We start from the raw sequence: 18,889 nt of genomic DNA on the forward strand, positions 1-18,889 counted from the left end.
AGTTACATATCTAAATGAGTGGGGTTTGTTCTCCATTATGCTTCCTGGTTAAAACACTCACACTCACGTCTGTATCTGGGGCGAAGCGTGTGTTGGGTGGGTGGGGGGGGGGGGGAGGTGGGCAGTTGGCCTACCGTAGTGCAGTTCTACCGTGGGGGGGGGGGGGGGTGGGGGTGGAGGGGGGATTAACCTACTACTCTTTGAGATCAGTGCTTGTTGCAGCGTTGAGCAACACGGTATTTGTCAGTTGACATTCAACAGAAACAGACTGCTAACGTCCCCAAATTCAGAATCAAATAACAAGATGTGTAGGTCATTGGTTAACGTCTCTGTCTCTCGCTCCCTCTGTCTTTCCCTCCCTCCGTCATGTGTAGGTCATTGGTTAACGTCTCTGTCTCTCCCTCCCTCCGTCTCTCCCTCGTTCTTTTCCCCGACTTCCATCCTTGTTGGTGAAGACAATGACCCATGACCTGTCACGTTGGTGAAGAGAATGACCCATGACCTGTGAATGTTGATACACGATAACCTCTTGTTTCAAGATGTCAAGCTCCATAAACCTGCTCCACTTTTCTTTTCACGTGTGTTACTCTTGTTCAATTACTCGCACTTTGTATCTGAATTCTAAATGTATTTATTGAAAGAAACATTCTCCACCTAAGCATATTCGCAGTTTGACAATTCCCATAGACAACACTTTTTCTAATGACATGTTGGCAGGAATGTGCTACCATACCACATGGCCCTACCTCGGTGTCATTTAATGAGCTATGCACCCCGGGTATACAGAGTGTCGACACCACGCATACAAGAGGACTTGGAATAATTCAACCAGGAAGTTTTTCCCTGCGACGTTGGTCCACACCTTGTGTTCGTTCTGTTGCATTCCGTCTTAGCACTGTACAACGATTTGTTGGCTCAGCATCTCTGTATTACAACTTGCTTCATTGCTGTTTTAATCTGTAAATGACGTTCGTTTTGCAATCAAGACATCAACGGAAGTGCCATAGGCCTATAGTGAACCACCGAGTTTGGAGTGTGTGACCGACAGTCGTGACTGTATTAGCCTACTTTACGTAAAGGAAATGATTTAAGGTTCAGGTGGTCATATGATCATACGTTTGTCACGTGTCTTGGTGTGTGATGTGTTGGGTTGAGGACTGTGAACTGTAGCGTTACAACTACACAGCACAGTGCTGTAAAAAGATCAGTGTAACACGTGTTGATGTGTTGGGCTGAGGACTGTGAACTGTAGCGTTACAACTACACAGCACAGTGCTGTAAAAAGATCAGTGTAACACGTGTTGTTGTGTTGGGTTGAGGACTGTGAACTGTAGCGTTACAACTACACAGCACAGTACTGTAAAAAGATCAGTGTAACACTTGTTGTTGTGTTGAGTTGAGGACTGTGAACTGTAGCGTTACAACTACACAGCACAGTGCTGTAAAAAGATCAGTGTAACACTTGTTGTTGTGTTGAGTTGAGGACTGTGAACTGTAGCGTTACAACTACACAGCACAGTGCTGTAAAAAGATCAGTGTAACACGTGTTGTGTTGGGCTGAGGACTGTGAACTGTAGCGTTACAACTACACAGCACAGTGATGTAACAAGATCAGTGTAACACGTGTTGTTGTGTTGGGTTGAGGACTGTGAACTGTAGCGTTACAACTACACAGCACAGTGCTGTAAAAAGATCAGTGTAACACGTGTTGTGTTGGGCTGAGGACTGTGAACTGTAGCGTTACAACTACACAGCACAGTGCTGTAAAAAGATCAGTGTAACACGTGTGGTGTTGGGTTGAGGACTGTGAACTGTAGCGTTACAACTACACAGCACAGTGCTGTAAAAAGATCAGTGTAACACGTGTTGTGTTGGGCTGAGGACTGTGAACTGTAGCGTTACAACTACACAGCACAGTGCTGTAAAAAGATCAGTGTAACACGTGTTGTGTTGGGTTGAGGACTGTGAACTGTAGCGTTACAACTACACAGCACAGTGCTGTAAAAAGATCAGTGTAACACGTGTTGTTGTGTTGGGTTGAGGACTGTGAACTGTAGCGTTACAACTACACAGCACAGTGCTGTAACAAGATCAGTGTAACACGTGTTGTGTTGGGCTGAGGACTGTGAACTGTAGCGTTACAACTACACAGCACAGTGCTGTAAAAAGATCAGTGTAACACGTGTTGTTATGTTGGGTTGAGGACTGTGAACTGTAGCGTTACAACTACACAGCACAGTGCTGTAACAAGATCAGTGTAACACTTGTTGTGTTGGGCTGAGGACTGTGAACTGTAGCGTTACAACTACACAGCACAGTGCTGTAAAAAGATCAGTGTAACACGTGTTGTGTTGAGTTGAGGACTGTGAACTGTAGCGTTACAACTACACAGCACAGTGCTGTAAAAAGAGTAGTATAACACGTGTTGAAGTATTGAGTTGAGGACTGTGAACTGTAGCGTTACAACTACACAGCACAGTGCTGTAAAAAGATCAGTGTAACACGTGTTGTTGTGTTGGGTTGAGGACTGTGAACTGTAGCGTTACAACTACACAGCACAGTGCTGTAAAAAGATCAGTGTAACACGTGTTGTTGTGTTGGGTTGAGGACTGTGAACTGTAGCGTTACAACTACACAGCACAGTGCTGTAAAACGATCAGTGTAACACTTGTTGTTGTGTTGAGTTGAGGACTGTGAACTGTAGCGTTACAACTACACAGCACAGTGCTGTAAAAAGATCAGTGTAACACGTGTTGATGTGTTGATTTGAGGACTGTGAAGTGTAGCGTTACAACTACACAGCACAGTGCTGTAAAAAGATCAGTGTAACACGTGTTAATGTGTTGATTTGAGGACTATGAACTGTAGCGTTACAACTACACAACACAGTACGTTCTGTAAAAAGATCAGTGTAACACGTGTTGATGTGTTGATTTGAGGAGTGTGAACTGTAGCGTTACACTGGCAAAACACAGCACAGTGCACTGAGACAAACGGCTTGCCACTCAGTGTTGTGTCTCACAATCTTTCTGTTGGACTGAACATCATCTCGAGAACTGTGTCTGAACACCACCGGTAAGTCTGTTCTGTCATTTATACAACAATAACATCATCTCGAGAACTGTGTCTGAACACCACCGGTAAGTCTGTTCTGTCATTTATACAACAATAACATCATCTCGAGAACTGTGTCTGAACACCACCGGTAAGTCTGTTCTGTCATTTATACAACGATAACATCATCTCGAGAACTGTGTCTGAACACCACCGGTAAGTCTGTTCTGTCATTTATACAACAATAACATCATCTCGAGAACTGTGTCTGAACACCACCGGTAAGTCTGTTCTGTCATTTATACAACAATAACATCATCTCGAGAACTGTGTCTGAACACCACAGGTAAGTCTGTTCTGTCATTTATACAACAATAACATCATCTCGAGAACTGTGTCTGAACACCACAGGTAAGTCTGTTCTGTCATTTATACAACAATAACATCATCTCGAGAACTGTGTCTGAACACCACAGGTAAGTCTGTTCTGTCATTTATACAACAATAACATCATCTCGAGAACTGTGTCTGAACACCACAGGTAAGTCTGTTCTGTCATTTATACAACAATAACATCATCTCGAGAGCTGTGTCTGAACACCACCGGTAAGTCTGTTCTGTCATTTATACAACAATAACATCATCTCGAGAACTGTGTCTGAACACCACCGGTAAGTCTGTTCTGTCATTTATACAACAATAACATCATCTCGAGAGCTGTGTCTGAACACCACCGGTAAGTCTGTTCTGTCATTTATACAACAATAACATCATCTCGAGAACTGTGTCTGAACACCACCGGTAAGTCTGTTCTGTCATTTATACAACAATAACATCATCTCGAGAGCTGTGTCTGAACACCACCGGTAAGTCTGTTCTGTCATTTATACAACAATAACATCATCTCGAGAGCTGTGTCTGAACACCACCGGTAAGTCTGTTCTGTCATTTATACAACAATAACATCATCTCGAGAACTGTGTCTGAACACCACCGGTAAGTCTGTTCTGTCATTTATACAACAATAACATCATCTCGAGAGCTGTGTCTGAACACCACCGGTAAGTCTGTTCTGTCATTTATACAACAATAACATCATCTCGAGAGCTGTGTCTGAACACCACCGGTAAGTCTGTTCTGTCATTTATACAACAATAACATCATCTCGAGAACTGTGTCTGAACACCACCGGTAAGTCTGTTCTGTCATTTATACAACAATAACATCATCTCGAGAGCTGTGTCTGAACACCACCGGTAAGTCTGTTCTGTCATTTATACAACAATAACATCATCTCGAGAGCTGTGTCTGAACACCACCGGTAAGTCTGTTCTGTCATTTATACAACAATAACATCATCTCGAGAGCTGTGTCTGAACACCACCGGTAAGTCTGTTCTGTCATTTATACAACAATAACATCATCTCGAGAGCTGTGTCTGAACACCACCGGTAAGTCTGTTCTGTCATTTATACAACAATAACATCATCTCGAGAACTGTGTCTGAACACCACCGGTAAGTCTGTTCTGTCATTTATACAACAATAACATCATCTTGAGATCTGTGTCTGAACACCACCGGTAAGTCTGTTCTGTCATTTATACAACAATAACATCATCTCGAGAACTGTGTCTGAACACCACCGGTAAGTCTGTTCTGTCATTTATACAACAATAACATCATCTCGAGAACTGTGTCTGAACACCACCGGTAAGTCTGTTCTGTCATTTATACAACAATAACATCATCTCGAGAACTGTGTCTGAACACCACCGGTAAGTCTGTTCTGTCATTTATACAACAATAACATCATCTCGAGAGCTGTGTCTGAACACCACCGGTAAGTCTGTTCTGTCATTTATACAACAATAACATCATCTCGAGAACTGTGTCTGAACACCACCGGTAAGTCTGTTCTGTCATTTATACAACAATAACATCATCTCGAGAACTGTGTCTGAACACCACCGGTAAGTCTGTTCTGTCATTTATACAACAATAACATCATCTCGAGAGCTGTGTCTGAACACCACCGGTAAGTCTGTTCTGTCATTTATACAACAATAACATCATCTCGAGAACTGTGTCTGAACACCACCGGTAAGTCTGTTCTGTCATTTATACAACAATAACATCATCTCGAGAACTGTGTCTGAACACCACCGGTAAGTCTGTTCTGTCATTTATACAACAATAACATCATCTCGAGAACTGTGTCTGAACACCACCGGTAAGTCTGTTCTGTCATTTATACAACAATAACATCAAACGCAATCGCCCACAAGAAAGATCGTGCAAAAGCCCACACAAATTTGTTTCTACAAAATAAGGCCTTTTTGGAAGAGCAAATCCCTTTTCTTGAAATAAATACCTTATTCTAAGAAATAAGGCCGTATTTATGAGACCTTTAACTTTTTAGAAATATGATATGATTTTGAGGGAAAAAAAGGCCTTACTTTCAATGCCTTTTTGTGATTTTTAATCCTTTGTGCCAGCACATTGCTGCTGGTTCTCTTATATCATACCCTCCCTACACACATCATACCCTCCCTACACACATCATACCCTCCCTACACACATCATACCCTCCCTACACACATCATACCCTCTCCGCTACACACATCATACCCTCCCTACACACATCATACTCTCTCTACACACATCATACCCTCCCTACACACATCATACCCTCCCTACACACATCATACCCTCCCTATACACATCATACCCTCCCTACACACATCATACCCTCCCTACACACATCATACTCTCCCTACACACATCATACCCTCCCAACACACATCATACCCTCCCTACACACATCATACTCTCCCTACACACATCATACACTCCCTACACACATCATACCCTCCCTACACACATCAGATACCCTCCCTACACACATCATACTCTCCCTACACACATCATACACTCCCTACACACATCATACCCTCCCTACACACATCAGATACCCTCCCTACACACATCATACACTCCCTACACACATCATACTCTCCCTACACACATCATACACTCCCTACACACATCATACCCTCCCTACACAGATCAGATACCCTCCCTACACACTAATTCTATTGTTGCTATAATTGCGCGCTGCCTCAACTGGTCACGTGAACAGTCAAGCTACAGGCATTTCAACCTGCAGATACCAGACCTACATAATGAGTTCTCCCTTCCAGGGGAATTCCCACCGCACTTACCCTTCTTGCGAGGGTGGAGGGGGGAGAAGGGAGGGAGGGGAGGGGAGAAAGGGACTGTCCCAGTTTTGTTGCTACCACAGTGCAGTCTGGGGCATACACGGTTTGATAGTCTGAACAGTGCAGTCTGGGGCATACACGATGTGATAGTCTGAACAGTGCAGTCTGGGGCATACACGATGTGATAGTCTGAACAGTGCAGTCTGGGGCATACACGATGTGATAGTCTGAACAGTGCAGTCTGGGGCATACACGATGTGATAGTCTGAACAGTGCAGTCTGGGGCATACACGATTTGATAGTCTAAACAGTGCAGACTGGGGCATACACGGTTTGATAGTCTGAACAGTGCAGTCTGGGGCATACACGATGTGATAGTCTGAACAGTGCAGTCTGGGGCATACACGGTGTGATAGTCTGAACAGTGCAGTCTGGGGCATACACGATGTGATAGTCTGAACAGTGCAGTCTGGGGCATACACGATGTGATAGTCTGAACAGTGCAGTCTGGGGCATACACGATGTGATAGTCTAAACAGTGCAGTCTGGGGCATACACGATGTGATAGTCTGAACAGTGCAGTCTGGGGCATACACGGTTTGATAGTCTGAACAGTGCAGTCTGGGGCATACACGGTTTGATAGTCTGAACAGTGCAGTCTGGGGCATACACGATGTGATAGTCTGAACAGTGCAGTCTGGGGCATACACGATGTGATAGTCTGAACAGTGCAGTCTGGGGCATACACGGTTTGATAGTCTGAACAGTGCAGTCTGGGGCATACACGATGTGATAGTCTGAACAGTGCAGTCTGGGGCATGCACGGTTTGATAGTCTGAACAGTGCAGTCTGGGGCATACACGATGTGATAGTCTGAACAGTGAAGTCTGGGGCATACACAATTTGATAGTCTGAACAGTGCAGTCTGGGGCATACACGATGTGATAGTCTGAACAGTGCAGTCTGGGGCATACACAGTTTGATAGTCTGAACAGTGCAGTCTGGGGCATACACGATGTGATAGTCTGAACAGTGCAGTCTGGGGCATACACGATGTGATAGTCTGAACAGTGCAGTCTGGGGCATACACGATGTGATAGTCTGAACAGTGCAGTCTGGGGCATACACGATGTGATAGTCTGAACAGTGCAGTCTGGGGCATACACGATGTGATAGTCTGAACAGTGCAGTCTGGGGCATACACGGTTTGATAGTCTGAACAGTGCAGTCTGGGGCATACACGGTTTGATAGTCTGAACAGTGCAGTCTGGGGCATACACGATGTGATAGTCTGAACAGTGCAGTCTGGGGCATACACGATGTGATAGTCTGAACAGTGCAGTCTGGGGCATACACGATGTGATAGTCTGAACAGTGCAGTCTGGGGCATACACGATTTGATAGTCTAAACAGTGCATGCGAAACATAACATATACAGGAAATGACGGGGTAAGGTCGGGCGACCACGGTCTCATTTACTGTGTTTATATATATCCAATAGACCTTTTCGGTATCTGAGCAGCTCTCGCGAGACACGGTCTTTGTTATGCTTTGAACATCGCGAGAACTTCGAACCTTGGCTTGTGCAGCTCGCACGAGATCGCTGTACCGCATGCTCTGTTGTTTGCGAGATATTACGAGAGCTTGGAATACCGATAGGGTCTATTCAAACAGCCAACTTTTTATAAATCGTAATCCTTGTAAAATAAAGTTTAGTTTAATTCTGTTCTCTCTCTCTCTCTCTCTCTCTCTGTTTCCCCTCTGTCTCTGTCTCTGTCACAGTCTCTCTATGTGTCTGTCTCTCTCTCAGCTGCAACCACTTGGGAAGAAATCAGTGGGAAAATATATTCCCTTCACTACTGCTTTACATTTCAACAACATTGCTTTTGCAACAAGATGAATACGATCTTCAAGCCATTGTTAAATCCATACATGTAAAAGAACCCGCCAAACGTCAGTGTGATACCTGTTTGGCGGCTGTCCAAATACAACCCCAAACAGTCTCAACAGTGGAGTGTGCCAACGGGTTAACGCGTTCTTAAGTAAATACACACTGACTGCATGCTAGCAATGAAACACGTTCATGTTTACTCAGGAGAAAAAACACCAATCACTGCATGATAATGTTCCAAGGTCGCTTTCACAACACGTGGCAGTGTTTAAATAAATGTGTGTATTTGAACCAGCAACTATAATTCTTATTTACAGCATGGGTTTGATTTCCAGAATGTAATGTTGACGTTGCGCAACCCAGGTGTGGACCTGTTCAGGGGTAACCAGCCACCTGCATGTGTGACAGAGTGACCGAGGTCATTTACGTGCCACCACAGTGGCACGGGTTGGGACATGGATACCATCTCTGAGTGTGCACATATTATCGGCCCGTGTGCGTCCTGGTCTGGATTCGAACCCGTAGTCAGGGATCGACTCGTGGCAAGGAAACACAACAATACTTTACTCTCTCTCAAAGTGACAGGCATGCATTTTCATATCGACACAGACTTTCTATACATGTCGTTTGGCTTTCTGCCCGGTGTTTTCGGTGTCACAGTTGCTAGTGTTGTTGTCACACTGTTGTTGGCAACGCCAGACGTCCCCACAGACACACACACCCGCCGTGTGACTACAAGAAGATCTTAAATTGCTGTTCGGTACAGGTGGGTTTCCAGGGGACTGAGTGTGGTACCTGGATATTGGCTGGAGAGCGGTTCGCCGATATGCTCTGATGTGAACAGCCACTGAAATTGTCTTCTTGGGCTTATGACGAGTTTTATTCATCATTTCTTAAATTCGGTTCTGGATGTTATAGCCTAATTCATCATATCAGTCAACATTTGCATACGCGGCAGAGACTAACTCTGGCCAAAACGATAGGTATCTAAAATTGATCCATCCAGTAGAAACCAAACGTGGTGTTTCTGGTGCGAGACAGAAGGTGCGCACTATGACCACCATCACCATCACCACTACCACCACAACTCCGACATCAACCTCTTCAGACTGTCGTTAGTTAACTCCGATTCGTATTTCTTGTTCCATTATTTCTTATTTGTCACTTCAACAGCTTCCTGGACGAGTGGTTTTATCACGCATCATGGCGAGCTCCACCAGTGGTGAGGACACCCGTGACAAGTTGGTGGACATTGTAAAACTGCTTTACCCTGACGCTCTCACCCGTGACAACTTTGTGGACATAGTGAAACAGCTGTCTCCTGACGTTCTCACCCGTGACAACTTGGTGGACATAGTGAAACAGCTGTCTCCTGACGTTCTCACCCGTGACAAGTTGGTGGACATTGTGAAACAGCTGTCCCCTGACGCTCTCACCCGTGACAAGGTGGTGGACATTGTAAAACAGCTATCTCCTGACGCTCTCACCCGTGACAACTTGGTGAACATTGTGAAACAGCTGTCCCCTGACGCTCTCACCCGTGACAAGTTGGTGGACATAGTGAAACAGCTGTCTCCTAACGCTCGCACCCGTGACAACTTGGTGGACATTGTGAAACAGCTGTCCCCTGACGCTCGCACCCGTAAAAAGTTGATGTACATTGTGAAACAGCTGTCTCCTGACGCTCTCACCCGTGACAACTTGGTGGACATTGTGAAACAGCTATCTCCTGACGCTCTCACCAGTGACAACTTTGTGAAAATTGTGAAACAGCTGTCCCCTGACGCTATCACCCGTGACAACTTGCTGGATATTGTGAAGGAGCTGTACCCTGACGCTCTCACCCGTGACAAGTTGATGGACATTGTGAAACAGCTGTCGCCTGACGCTCTCACCCGTGACAAGTTGATGGACATTGTGAAACAGCTGTCGCCTGACGCTCTCACCCGTGACAAGTTGGTGGACATTGTGAAACAGTTGTACCCTGACGCACTCACTCGTGAAAAGTTGGTGGACATTGTGAAACTGCTGTCCCCTGACGCTCTCACACGTGACAAGTTGGTGAACATTGTGAAACAGCTGTCTCCTGACTCTCTCACCCGTGACAAGTTGGTGAACATTGTGAAACAGCTATCCCCTGACGCTCTCACCCGTGACAACTTGGTGGACATTGTTAAACAGCTGTACCCTGACGCTCTCACCCACACCTACGTTGTACCACCTGTGCATCTTGCCAGGGTGCCTTATAACAAAGATACAGTACCCGGTACTGACCAGGATGTGCTTGTGCTGCCCTCTAGTGAGCAGCTTCAGCAGCAGCAGGGCAACATTCAGGCAGACTTGGCACAGCAGCACGTGCTGCACAACTTACAGCAGCTCGGAGATTCCGGAAAGGAGGTCATGTTCGTGGTGTCTGAGCTGAACTTTAAGGACTACCTCAACGAGCCGTTCTACGCCAAACACACAGGCAAGCTCCCAAAGCCAGCAAACCTACCTAAGGAGCTTCGGCATCACGGAAAGCAGGGAGACTTTGACATCCTGGTGATTCACCGACAGTATGGTATCCTGGTTGGAGAGATCAAATCTGTCGGTAAGGCCGAGGCAAGCCGAGCGGACACTGAGGTGTTCAAGGTTATTGACAAGGCGGTCAAGCAGTTGGACAAGTGTGAGGTGCACGCCAGACACATGGTCAGTGACATTGCTCCCGGCCTGACTGTGAGGAAGACTCTCTTCTTGCCCTTCGTCAGCCATACCCAGCTGAGGCGGATACTGGATGACGGAAACAATTCCAAGTTACAACAGGTGAGAGTGAGAGAGAGAGAGAGAGAGAGAGAGAGAGAGAGAGAGAGAGAGAGAGAGAGAGAGAGGGGAGGGAGGAGGGAGGGAGGAGGGAGGGAGGGGGAGGGGGAGGGGAGAGAGACAGACAGATACAGACAGACAGAGAGACTGGGAGATTAAGAGAAAAAGACACAGGGAGAGAGAGAGCATGAGAGAGAGAGAGAGAGAGAGAGAGAGAGAGAGAGAGAGAGAGAGAGAGAGAGAGAGAGAGGGAGAGAGAGAGAGCGCCAGAGACAGAGAGAGAGAGAGACAGACAGACAGACAGTCAGTATTTTACAATCTAATGAGCTATTCAATAGTTTATCAATCGACTTTGTTTTGTTCAACATCACGTGCCGCCTATCTGTGTGTAATACGCTGCGGCTCATTCTAGACAGATAAGTATTGTGGAGACGTTGTGATGTGTATGTGTCATGTCATGCAATTTTACGACAGGTATAAATTATCTACATTGCAGGCGGTGTGTCAGAGCCTGGGTGCAGCCAACACAGCAGAGGCCATACAGCTGTGCTGTTGCTCTGACCAATTGTCCCAGCCTGCATCGTACTGGCACGTGACACCCGCCGTGTTATCACAGCTGAGCACCTGGTGGCAACACAGGATGGCCTGTACTGTGGACACTCGGCTCACTGATCAACTTTACCTGGACATCGTAGCCAGGTGAGAGAAGTGACATCCATGTTAGTAACGTCACATGCACAGTGCTGCAACTATGTTGGTATTCTACGTTTGAGTTTTAATTATCATTTATCTTTGTCTTAATTATTTCTGTTACAGGTTTGTTGGTCCGGCCACCACGGTGTCTGTACCCTGCTACAACGGTGTCCGCGTGGAGGTGCGTACTGCAGGACAGGCGGTGGTGGAACTGGGGCGGAGGCTGGCACTTCTGGTTCTGACTCTGCAACAGCTGGGCCTCATGAACCGAGACCCGCCACTGGTCTACATTACGGGAGCGCCAGGAACAGGTGACAAGCTCACAGCTTCTCTTACTAGATTGTTTGTTTCTTATTTTGTTTCTTTGTTGTTGTTGGTCTTGCTGCCGATTTGTGACACTAACCTCAGCCGTCTGTTTCGCGTTAAAGTCCAACATCGGCGCGCGGCAAATGCAGCTCTACTGAGTTTCTCGTGCTGGCCTTCTACTATAACAAGGTTCAGTCTCCTGGGCGCACTCGCCTAACTAATTAAAGGCACAGTAAGCCTCCAGAAAAAGCTGTTCAAAGCAAACGCTCTGTATTTAGGGTCTTTGCTCAAAGTCGCACAGTTTTCAAAGGGAGATTTATTTCCGACCAGGCCTTCCGGCAATTGTTCAAAATTCGGGTTGTCTTTTGACATGGTTAACTTCACGATTATTTTGCTGTACCAACTTTTGCCTGCCTTATCATCGACAAAACTCGGCTCAAAATCGGCTGAAAGTCGCACATGTGAACATCACTAGAAGGACATGACGTGAATGAGGTTACACCGTACACCTGCTGACATGTGTGTTTGTTTGTTTGTTTGTTTGCTTAATTCCCAGCCGACCACGAAGGGCCATATCAGGGCGGTGCTGTTTTGACATATAACGTGCGCCACACACAAGACAGAAGTCGCAGCACAGGCTTCATGTCTCACCCAGTCACATTATTCTGACACCGGACCAACCAGTCCTAGCACTAACCCCACAATGCCAGACGCCAGGCGGAGCAGCCACTAGATTGCCAATTTTAAAGTCTTAGGTATGACCCGGCCGGGGTTCGAACCCACGACCTCCCGATCACGGGGCGGACGCCTTACCACTAGGCCAACCGTGCCGGTTGACATGTGTGTGAAGGGTGCTGTGCTAATACTGCTGCCATAAAGAGAAACAAACCCACCACCACCACCGCCACCACCACCCTTTTAGTACTACTACTGCTGCTTCTGCCACTGTTTTATATATTTGTTTAAAACACACCCACACAACATTTTGATAATGTCATTAATGTTCCTTTCATCGTCATCATCATCATCATCATCATCATCATCATCATCATCATCATCATCATCATCATCTTTATCTTCATCACCTTCATCATCATCATCATCATCATCATCATCATCATCATCATCATCATCATCATCATCATCATCATCATCATCATCATCATCGTGAACAACAACAATAATTATTGTCGTCACTTTTGTTGCGGCAAACGATACTGACAGAACAATGTTTCTGATTTCCTTATGGGGCTGTCACACTCTAGCGTTTTAGAGAAACTTATGTCTGGCATATGAAAAGTCAAAAAATAATGTCAATACGTTGGCACACGTCCAAAAAAAGCATCAACATTATTCTAAATTGGACTTATGCATAACGTATTCATAGCGTACGTCTAACTTATTACAAACACATCACTCACTTATATCAAACTTATGATAGCGTATCATAGCGTATGACCAGCGTATGTCTAGCGGCCTCGCCTTATGCCCAACGTATGAGTAACTTATGAGAAACCTATGCGCAGCGGGCTCGGCGTGTTTCGAACGATCACGTGACAATCACAATAAATATTGCGTCAATCTCAGACAGAACATCATTCCACACTGTGCGAGCAACTAACATGGGTCCGAAGAAGCAGACTGCTACCAAGAGCCGCAGAGGAAGAGCCATTTATATACAGGGACAGCAACACGCCAATCATACGCTAGTTGTACGGTAGCGATACGTTCAATAAGTTACACGATCGTCAGACATGCTTGGAATACGTTAGATATAGGTAAGACCTAGGTTACAAGTAAGTTACTACTGTAATAGGTTATCGATAAGTTAGCTGCATGGTACACCTTTCTGCTAGCGTATCTCGACGTATCTCAACGTATCTCAACGTATCTCGACGTATGAGTAAACTACCTGTAACGTATTTAACATATGCGTAGCGTATGTCTAGCGTATGCCTAACGTATGAAGAGTACGTCGGCATACGACCACACATTTTGAACGTGTTCAAATTTTGTTTCTCGGTCTCAGCATACAACAACGTATGCCAGCTTATACCAGCGTGCTTTTAACGTATTACTACTTATAAGAAACCTACATCTAACTGATGTCAAACGTATTCCAGCGTTTCGAAGAAAATTCTCATAAGACAGCATAAGTTACTGCTATACGTTATAGTGTGACAGCCCCATAACAGTGCTCTGACGTCTTAGTCGAATGAATGACGCGATGTGTATGACGTTGTTTTTTTGTCAAGTTTTACTTTATCGTCATCGTACCAGAAGGTTCTAGTTTTGGAGGACGGTTTGTTTTGTGCACGCTGTGTGTGGTGTCTGATTCCATCCAAAATGTGTCAACTGAAGGAAAGGCATCCAGCTGACTCGGAGAAAAGTTTGTTCATTTAGTCGATTTAGTCTCCATGAAATTTAATTTTCCAAAATAAGAATTTTCTTGGCAGATATATCCATTTTGTTATGCTTATTGCTATGTTCCTGATGCTGTGTTTCGCGTGTAACTGGTGAAACGGACTCAATGTAACAGAGCCTTCCTTTCACATTGTATTGGAATACATGTATATTGTTTAGGTCATATTTTATGTGTGAACAGGTAAGACAGGTCTGGTACTGCAGGGGTTGAGGTGGCTGATCGCGGGCCTACATCTTCCCTATCACCAGGGTCACGATGTGCAAGTCGTCTCTACATGTAACACTGCCTTGTTTTCACATTGTCCTGCAATTTAGTAACCTTACTATTGTTTGTGTTCCAACAGGTAAGACGGTGGTGTTGGTGCTGCAAGGCGTGCGGTGGCTGCGACAGGGGCACGATGTGCACGTCCTGTCAACATGGGATGCCACCCGGGCCGTCAGCACATCCATCAAACAACAGCTGGAGATGTCGCTGAGCGCGGGCCCGACGCCTTCCCTGACACCAGGCAGCGTGTCGTACCACCGGTACGATATCTTGGGCAGGGAGGCTGATGTCGAGCAGGCAGTCAACGACCTCTTGGCGTGTGTGAAAAACGGCCACCTGCACGTCTTGCTCGATGAGGCGTTCTTTGACAGCAGGTTTGTGTTCATACGTGTGTGTGTATGTATGTGTGTGTGTGTGTGTGTGTGTGTGTGTGTGTGTGTGAGAGAGAGAGGAGAGAGAGAGGAGAGAGAGAGGAGAGAGAGAGAGAGAGAGAGAGAGAGAGAGAGAGAGAGAGAGAGAGAGAGAGAGAGAGAGAGAGAGAGAGAGAGAGAGAGAGAGAGAGAGAGAGAGAGAGAGAGAGAGAGAGAGAGAGAGAGAGAGAGAGAGAGAGAGAGAGAGAGTTAACTGTCTGATTCATGTAACTCGCACCACCGTGTACGAGTGGAATTGCATGTTGTTATAACCACAATGTGCGTAAATTGGTAAAATATCAAGTGACATCTTTTTTAAGTTGCGGATAACGCATTACTATTATCAGCTTACCATGTCTCATGTGAGTGTGGCACACATCTCTAACACCATGTCTCCATTCTGTGTCACAGCCAGAAGCATGGTCCCCGTCACACACGCCTTGTAACACGCCTAGCGCAGCAAGTACCACACCTGTACCTGTGGTGTGCCGGTGTTCTGAACCGCGACATACCCCCAGCACTGCAGACACAGGTGTTCACTGTCCCCCTCCGCTCGGCGCCCGCCGTCCTGCGTGAAATACAACCCGTGATTCACAGGTTTAACGTCCACGACTACAGCGACAGCGGCGTGCCTGCCCCTGGGGACGGGCTGAGCGTGATACGGCTGAGTCACCATGGCAACGCTCACACAAGTCGGTGGCCGGTGGACTGCGCACAGTGTGGTCAGGATATCGCTGCCGTGCTGCGCCGTCTGGGTGTGGGTAAGTTGTGTTGCTGATGATGATGATGATTATGATGATGATGATGATGATGATGATGTTGGTGGTGGTGTTGGTGGGGGAGTTGGTGATGATGATGATGATTGTGGTAGGTTTGAGTGAGGGGTAAACCTTCCCGTTCCCTAATGGTGTTTTACCCCCCACCACCCCCAGCCCCCCCCCCCTCAACCCCCCCCCCCCGAGAATATATTGAAAAGTCTTTACTCAAGAACTAAATTTTCAATCAAATACATCAGGCAGGTCAGTCTGCAGGGAAAAAAATTACGTCATTTTTATTGACGTAAACTTCAAAATTACGTCATGACGTCGAAGTTTTGATGTCTGTGTTTGTTGAAAATGTACACACTTTGTGGTGATTATATAAATCAAGTGTGTGTGTGTGTGTTTGAGAAAACAAATACACGGATAGGTTGTGTCTTAAAATGTAACGAATGTTTGCTTACATACATGTATATTTATCACACAGGACTGTTTAACTGTTCCAACGGTCTTTCCCTGCAGGGAGGAACGTCGCCAACAGTCCCTCCCGGCTGAGCTACCGCGACGTGTTCGTCTTGACCAGAAGCGGAGATCTAAATGATGACGTCACGAATGGGGCAGGGCGGGTGACGTCACCAGCTAGCGGCGTGGTGCAGGGACTGAAGGATGCAGGTGTACCGGTGAGTGTGTTGGGGAGACAAGACTTCCATCACAACAGGGCGAGGTGGGAACGAGCTGTGCAGGACGTGGCGGTGGCGGCAACGGACACAGTGACAGTAGCGGGGTATAGCTGGGTGACAGGCCTGGAGCGGCGCGTGGTGGCCGTGTTACAGGACAGACGTCAGGATGATGATGATGCAGGGAGGACTGATGAGTGGATTGATCTTCAAGTCAGGCTGGATGCAGTATCACGCTGCACCACACAGCTCATCACGGTCCGCACGCCTCCTGTCACCACCACCACCACGCCATCCCTTACAACAACCACTACCCCCACCACCACAACCACCCACACCACAACCTAATACAACAACCACTACCACCGCCATCACCACAACGACCACCAATACCACCAGCGACGACGACCACCACCACCACCATCGCCAAAAGGAGCAGAGATAGGAAGTGTCTTGTCGGGACATGCCGCCATCATCACCATCGTCACCACCTCTACCGTGAGCTTCACCCCTGTCGTCACCACCACCACGACCACGACCACCACCACGACCACCACCACAACAACACCACCACGACCACCACAACAACAACACCACCACGACCACCACTACCACCACAACAACAACACCACCACGACCACCACTACCACCACAACAACAACAGCACCGCCTCCACCAACACCACCACCACAACAACAACAACAACCGCCACAACCACAAGAACATTGCCCAAAACACATCAGGTTATTCCTGGTTTTCACAGAGTGTAATCACTTGGAGGAAGCCAGAGCAAGATTTCGTCAGTTCTATGACGCAAAACAAGAATTGACGTCATCGTGCTTGTGTTTTACGTCATTCAGATCTTGACCTTGGGATTGCGCTTCGAAACTGCTTTCCCTGTTAGAACCTTTTTAGTCTAAACATGTCGTTTACAATTTACAAATGTTTACTGCCTGTTTGAAAAGTCGATAGCAAATCTTGGCATTTCTCATACAGCACCAACAAAAACACACAATTATTTTTAAATAAAAATGTGTTTGCTCTTCTATCTGTCTTAGGTATTATGTGTGTGTGTGTGTGTGTGTGTGTGTGTGTGTGTGTGTGTGTGTGTGTGTGTGTGTGTGTGTGTACAATATATTTATTCACCAATTTTGCAAAAGGATTTCATCTTGGCACGGCACGGTAAAAATAAAATAAAAACCAACCAGACACATATGCAGACACACATCACCATGCATGCATACATACGTACATTACACTGTCATGCACACACAGACACAACTCACACACACACACACACACACACACACACAATTATTTACATACTCACACATAACCAGCCACATATCTACATCACAAATTCACATCGTCGCCTTGTAAAGGTAAAAACCATATCAGTTTAAAAGGGGTGCCAGTAATATCAATGCAACATTAGTGAATACTAGAACAATACCTAAAAATTATAATCCATTTAAAAGTAAGTAGTACACGTAATTATTATCATTATCAGATCATCACATAAAATTACATAATCATAATCTAGCCAGTTAGACAGTTTAAAACAACAGTATTAACAGACTATCACAGATCTACTCAAGCACCTGAACCTAGAGTCACATTGCACAAAACTACTACCATCACAGAACTACTCAAGCACCTAAAAAATAAGGACCATTCCGCATTGCACATATTTCCACTATCACAAGTTATGAGAACAGTAATGGAATGCAGTGAAAGGACTAAGTAACAAAAGAACCCCCCCCCCCCCCCCCCCAATCCTATAACTACAGTATATTACAACGTCTTCTCTACAGGAGTTGTCAGTACAGCATGGGGGATGAAGCTAGAGCGAAAGCGACTAGTTCTGGCTTTCAAAGCTCTGTAGCGCCTACCAGATGGAAGAGGCTCGAAGAAGTGGTTTGCCGGGTGGGAGGGGTCGCGAACAATCTTTCCTGCTTTTCGATCTGAGCGCAACTCAAAAATAGAGGCAACGGAAGGGAAGTCACAGCCCGCGACCTTGGAGGCTGTCCGCACAATGCTCTCCAGTAGCTGTTTCTCTTTCTCAGTGGTGCTGCCATACCAGACCGTGATAGAAAAACACAGGGTGCTCTCAACGACTGCGCGATAGAACTGCGCCATGATTTGCTGTGACATACGGAACTTGCGCAACTGTCTCAGGAAGTGCAGCCGCTGCTGGCACTTCTTAATGATGGACGTGGTGTTCCCGTCCCATTTCAGGTCTTCAGAGATCAGTGTGCCGAGAAATTTCTATGAAGAGACCTGTTCCACAGCTTCCCCATTTATTTCAAGGGGCAAGATGGGGTCTTTCTTTCGTCGAGGGTCGATAACGACTTCTTTTGTTTTAAGAACGTTTAGCTCGAGATTATTTTCAG

General features: G+C 46.1%; 2 protein-coding genes across 5 annotated transcripts in view; one reads left to right on the plus strand and one right to left on the minus strand.

Annotated features, from left to right (window-relative positions):
- The first annotated feature begins 649 nt into the window (after window positions 1–649).
- Window positions 650–17,542, plus strand: LOC138974103 (uncharacterized). 4 transcript variants are annotated; one of them, XM_070346792.1, is made up of 7 exons: window positions 650–3,075; window positions 9,338–10,966; window positions 11,460–11,662; window positions 11,780–11,967; window positions 14,731–15,025; window positions 15,473–15,822; window positions 16,342–17,542. In XM_070346792.1, the coding sequence occupies exons 2-7, from the start codon at window positions 9,368–9,370 to the stop codon at window positions 16,842–16,844; spliced, it is 3,138 nt and encodes a 1,045-aa protein (XP_070202893.1). In that variant the 5' UTR covers window positions 650–3,075; window positions 9,338–9,367; the 3' UTR covers window positions 16,845–17,542. The 4 variants fall into 4 exon arrangements, with proteins under 4 accessions (XP_070202893.1, XP_070202898.1, XP_070202895.1 ...); XM_070346793.1 differs by lacking the exon at window positions 650–3,075 and adding an exon at window positions 8,488–8,930; XM_070346797.1 differs by lacking the exon at window positions 650–3,075 and having other exon boundaries at window positions 8,171–10,966; window positions 16,307–16,522.
- The window catches only part of LOC138974792 (uncharacterized), a 13,260-nt gene continuing 11,723 nt past the window's right edge, over window positions 17,353–18,889 (minus strand). Inside the window, exons 5-6 of the mRNA XM_070347521.1 lie at window positions 18,389–18,736; window positions 17,353–17,393 (exon numbers count right to left, since the gene is read on the minus strand). Coding sequence (XP_070203622.1) covers window positions 17,353–17,393; window positions 18,389–18,736 — 389 coding nt within the window. The remainder of the gene's footprint in view (window positions 17,394–18,388; window positions 18,737–18,889) is intronic.

The sequence above is a fragment of the Littorina saxatilis genome, linkage group LG8 (genome assembly GCF_037325665.1).
Source record: "Littorina saxatilis isolate snail1 linkage group LG8, US_GU_Lsax_2.0, whole genome shotgun sequence".
Taxonomy (NCBI): Eukaryota; Metazoa; Mollusca; class Gastropoda; order Littorinimorpha; family Littorinidae; genus Littorina; species Littorina saxatilis.

Excerpts from the sequence above, each read along its gene's own strand:
- LOC138974103 (XM_070346792.1), top strand. The coding sequence starts at position 9,368 with ATGGCGAGCTCCACCAGTGGTGAGGACACCCGTGACAAGTTGGTGGAC. Across the intron at positions 11,663-11,779 it reads TACCTGGACATCGTAGCCAG|GTTTGTTGGTCCGGCCACCA; the intron begins GTGAGAGAAGTG and ends TTTCTGTTACAG. Across the intron at positions 15,026-15,472 it reads GAGGCGTTCTTTGACAGCAG|CCAGAAGCATGGTCCCCGTC; the intron begins GTTTGTGTTCAT and ends TCTGTGTCACAG.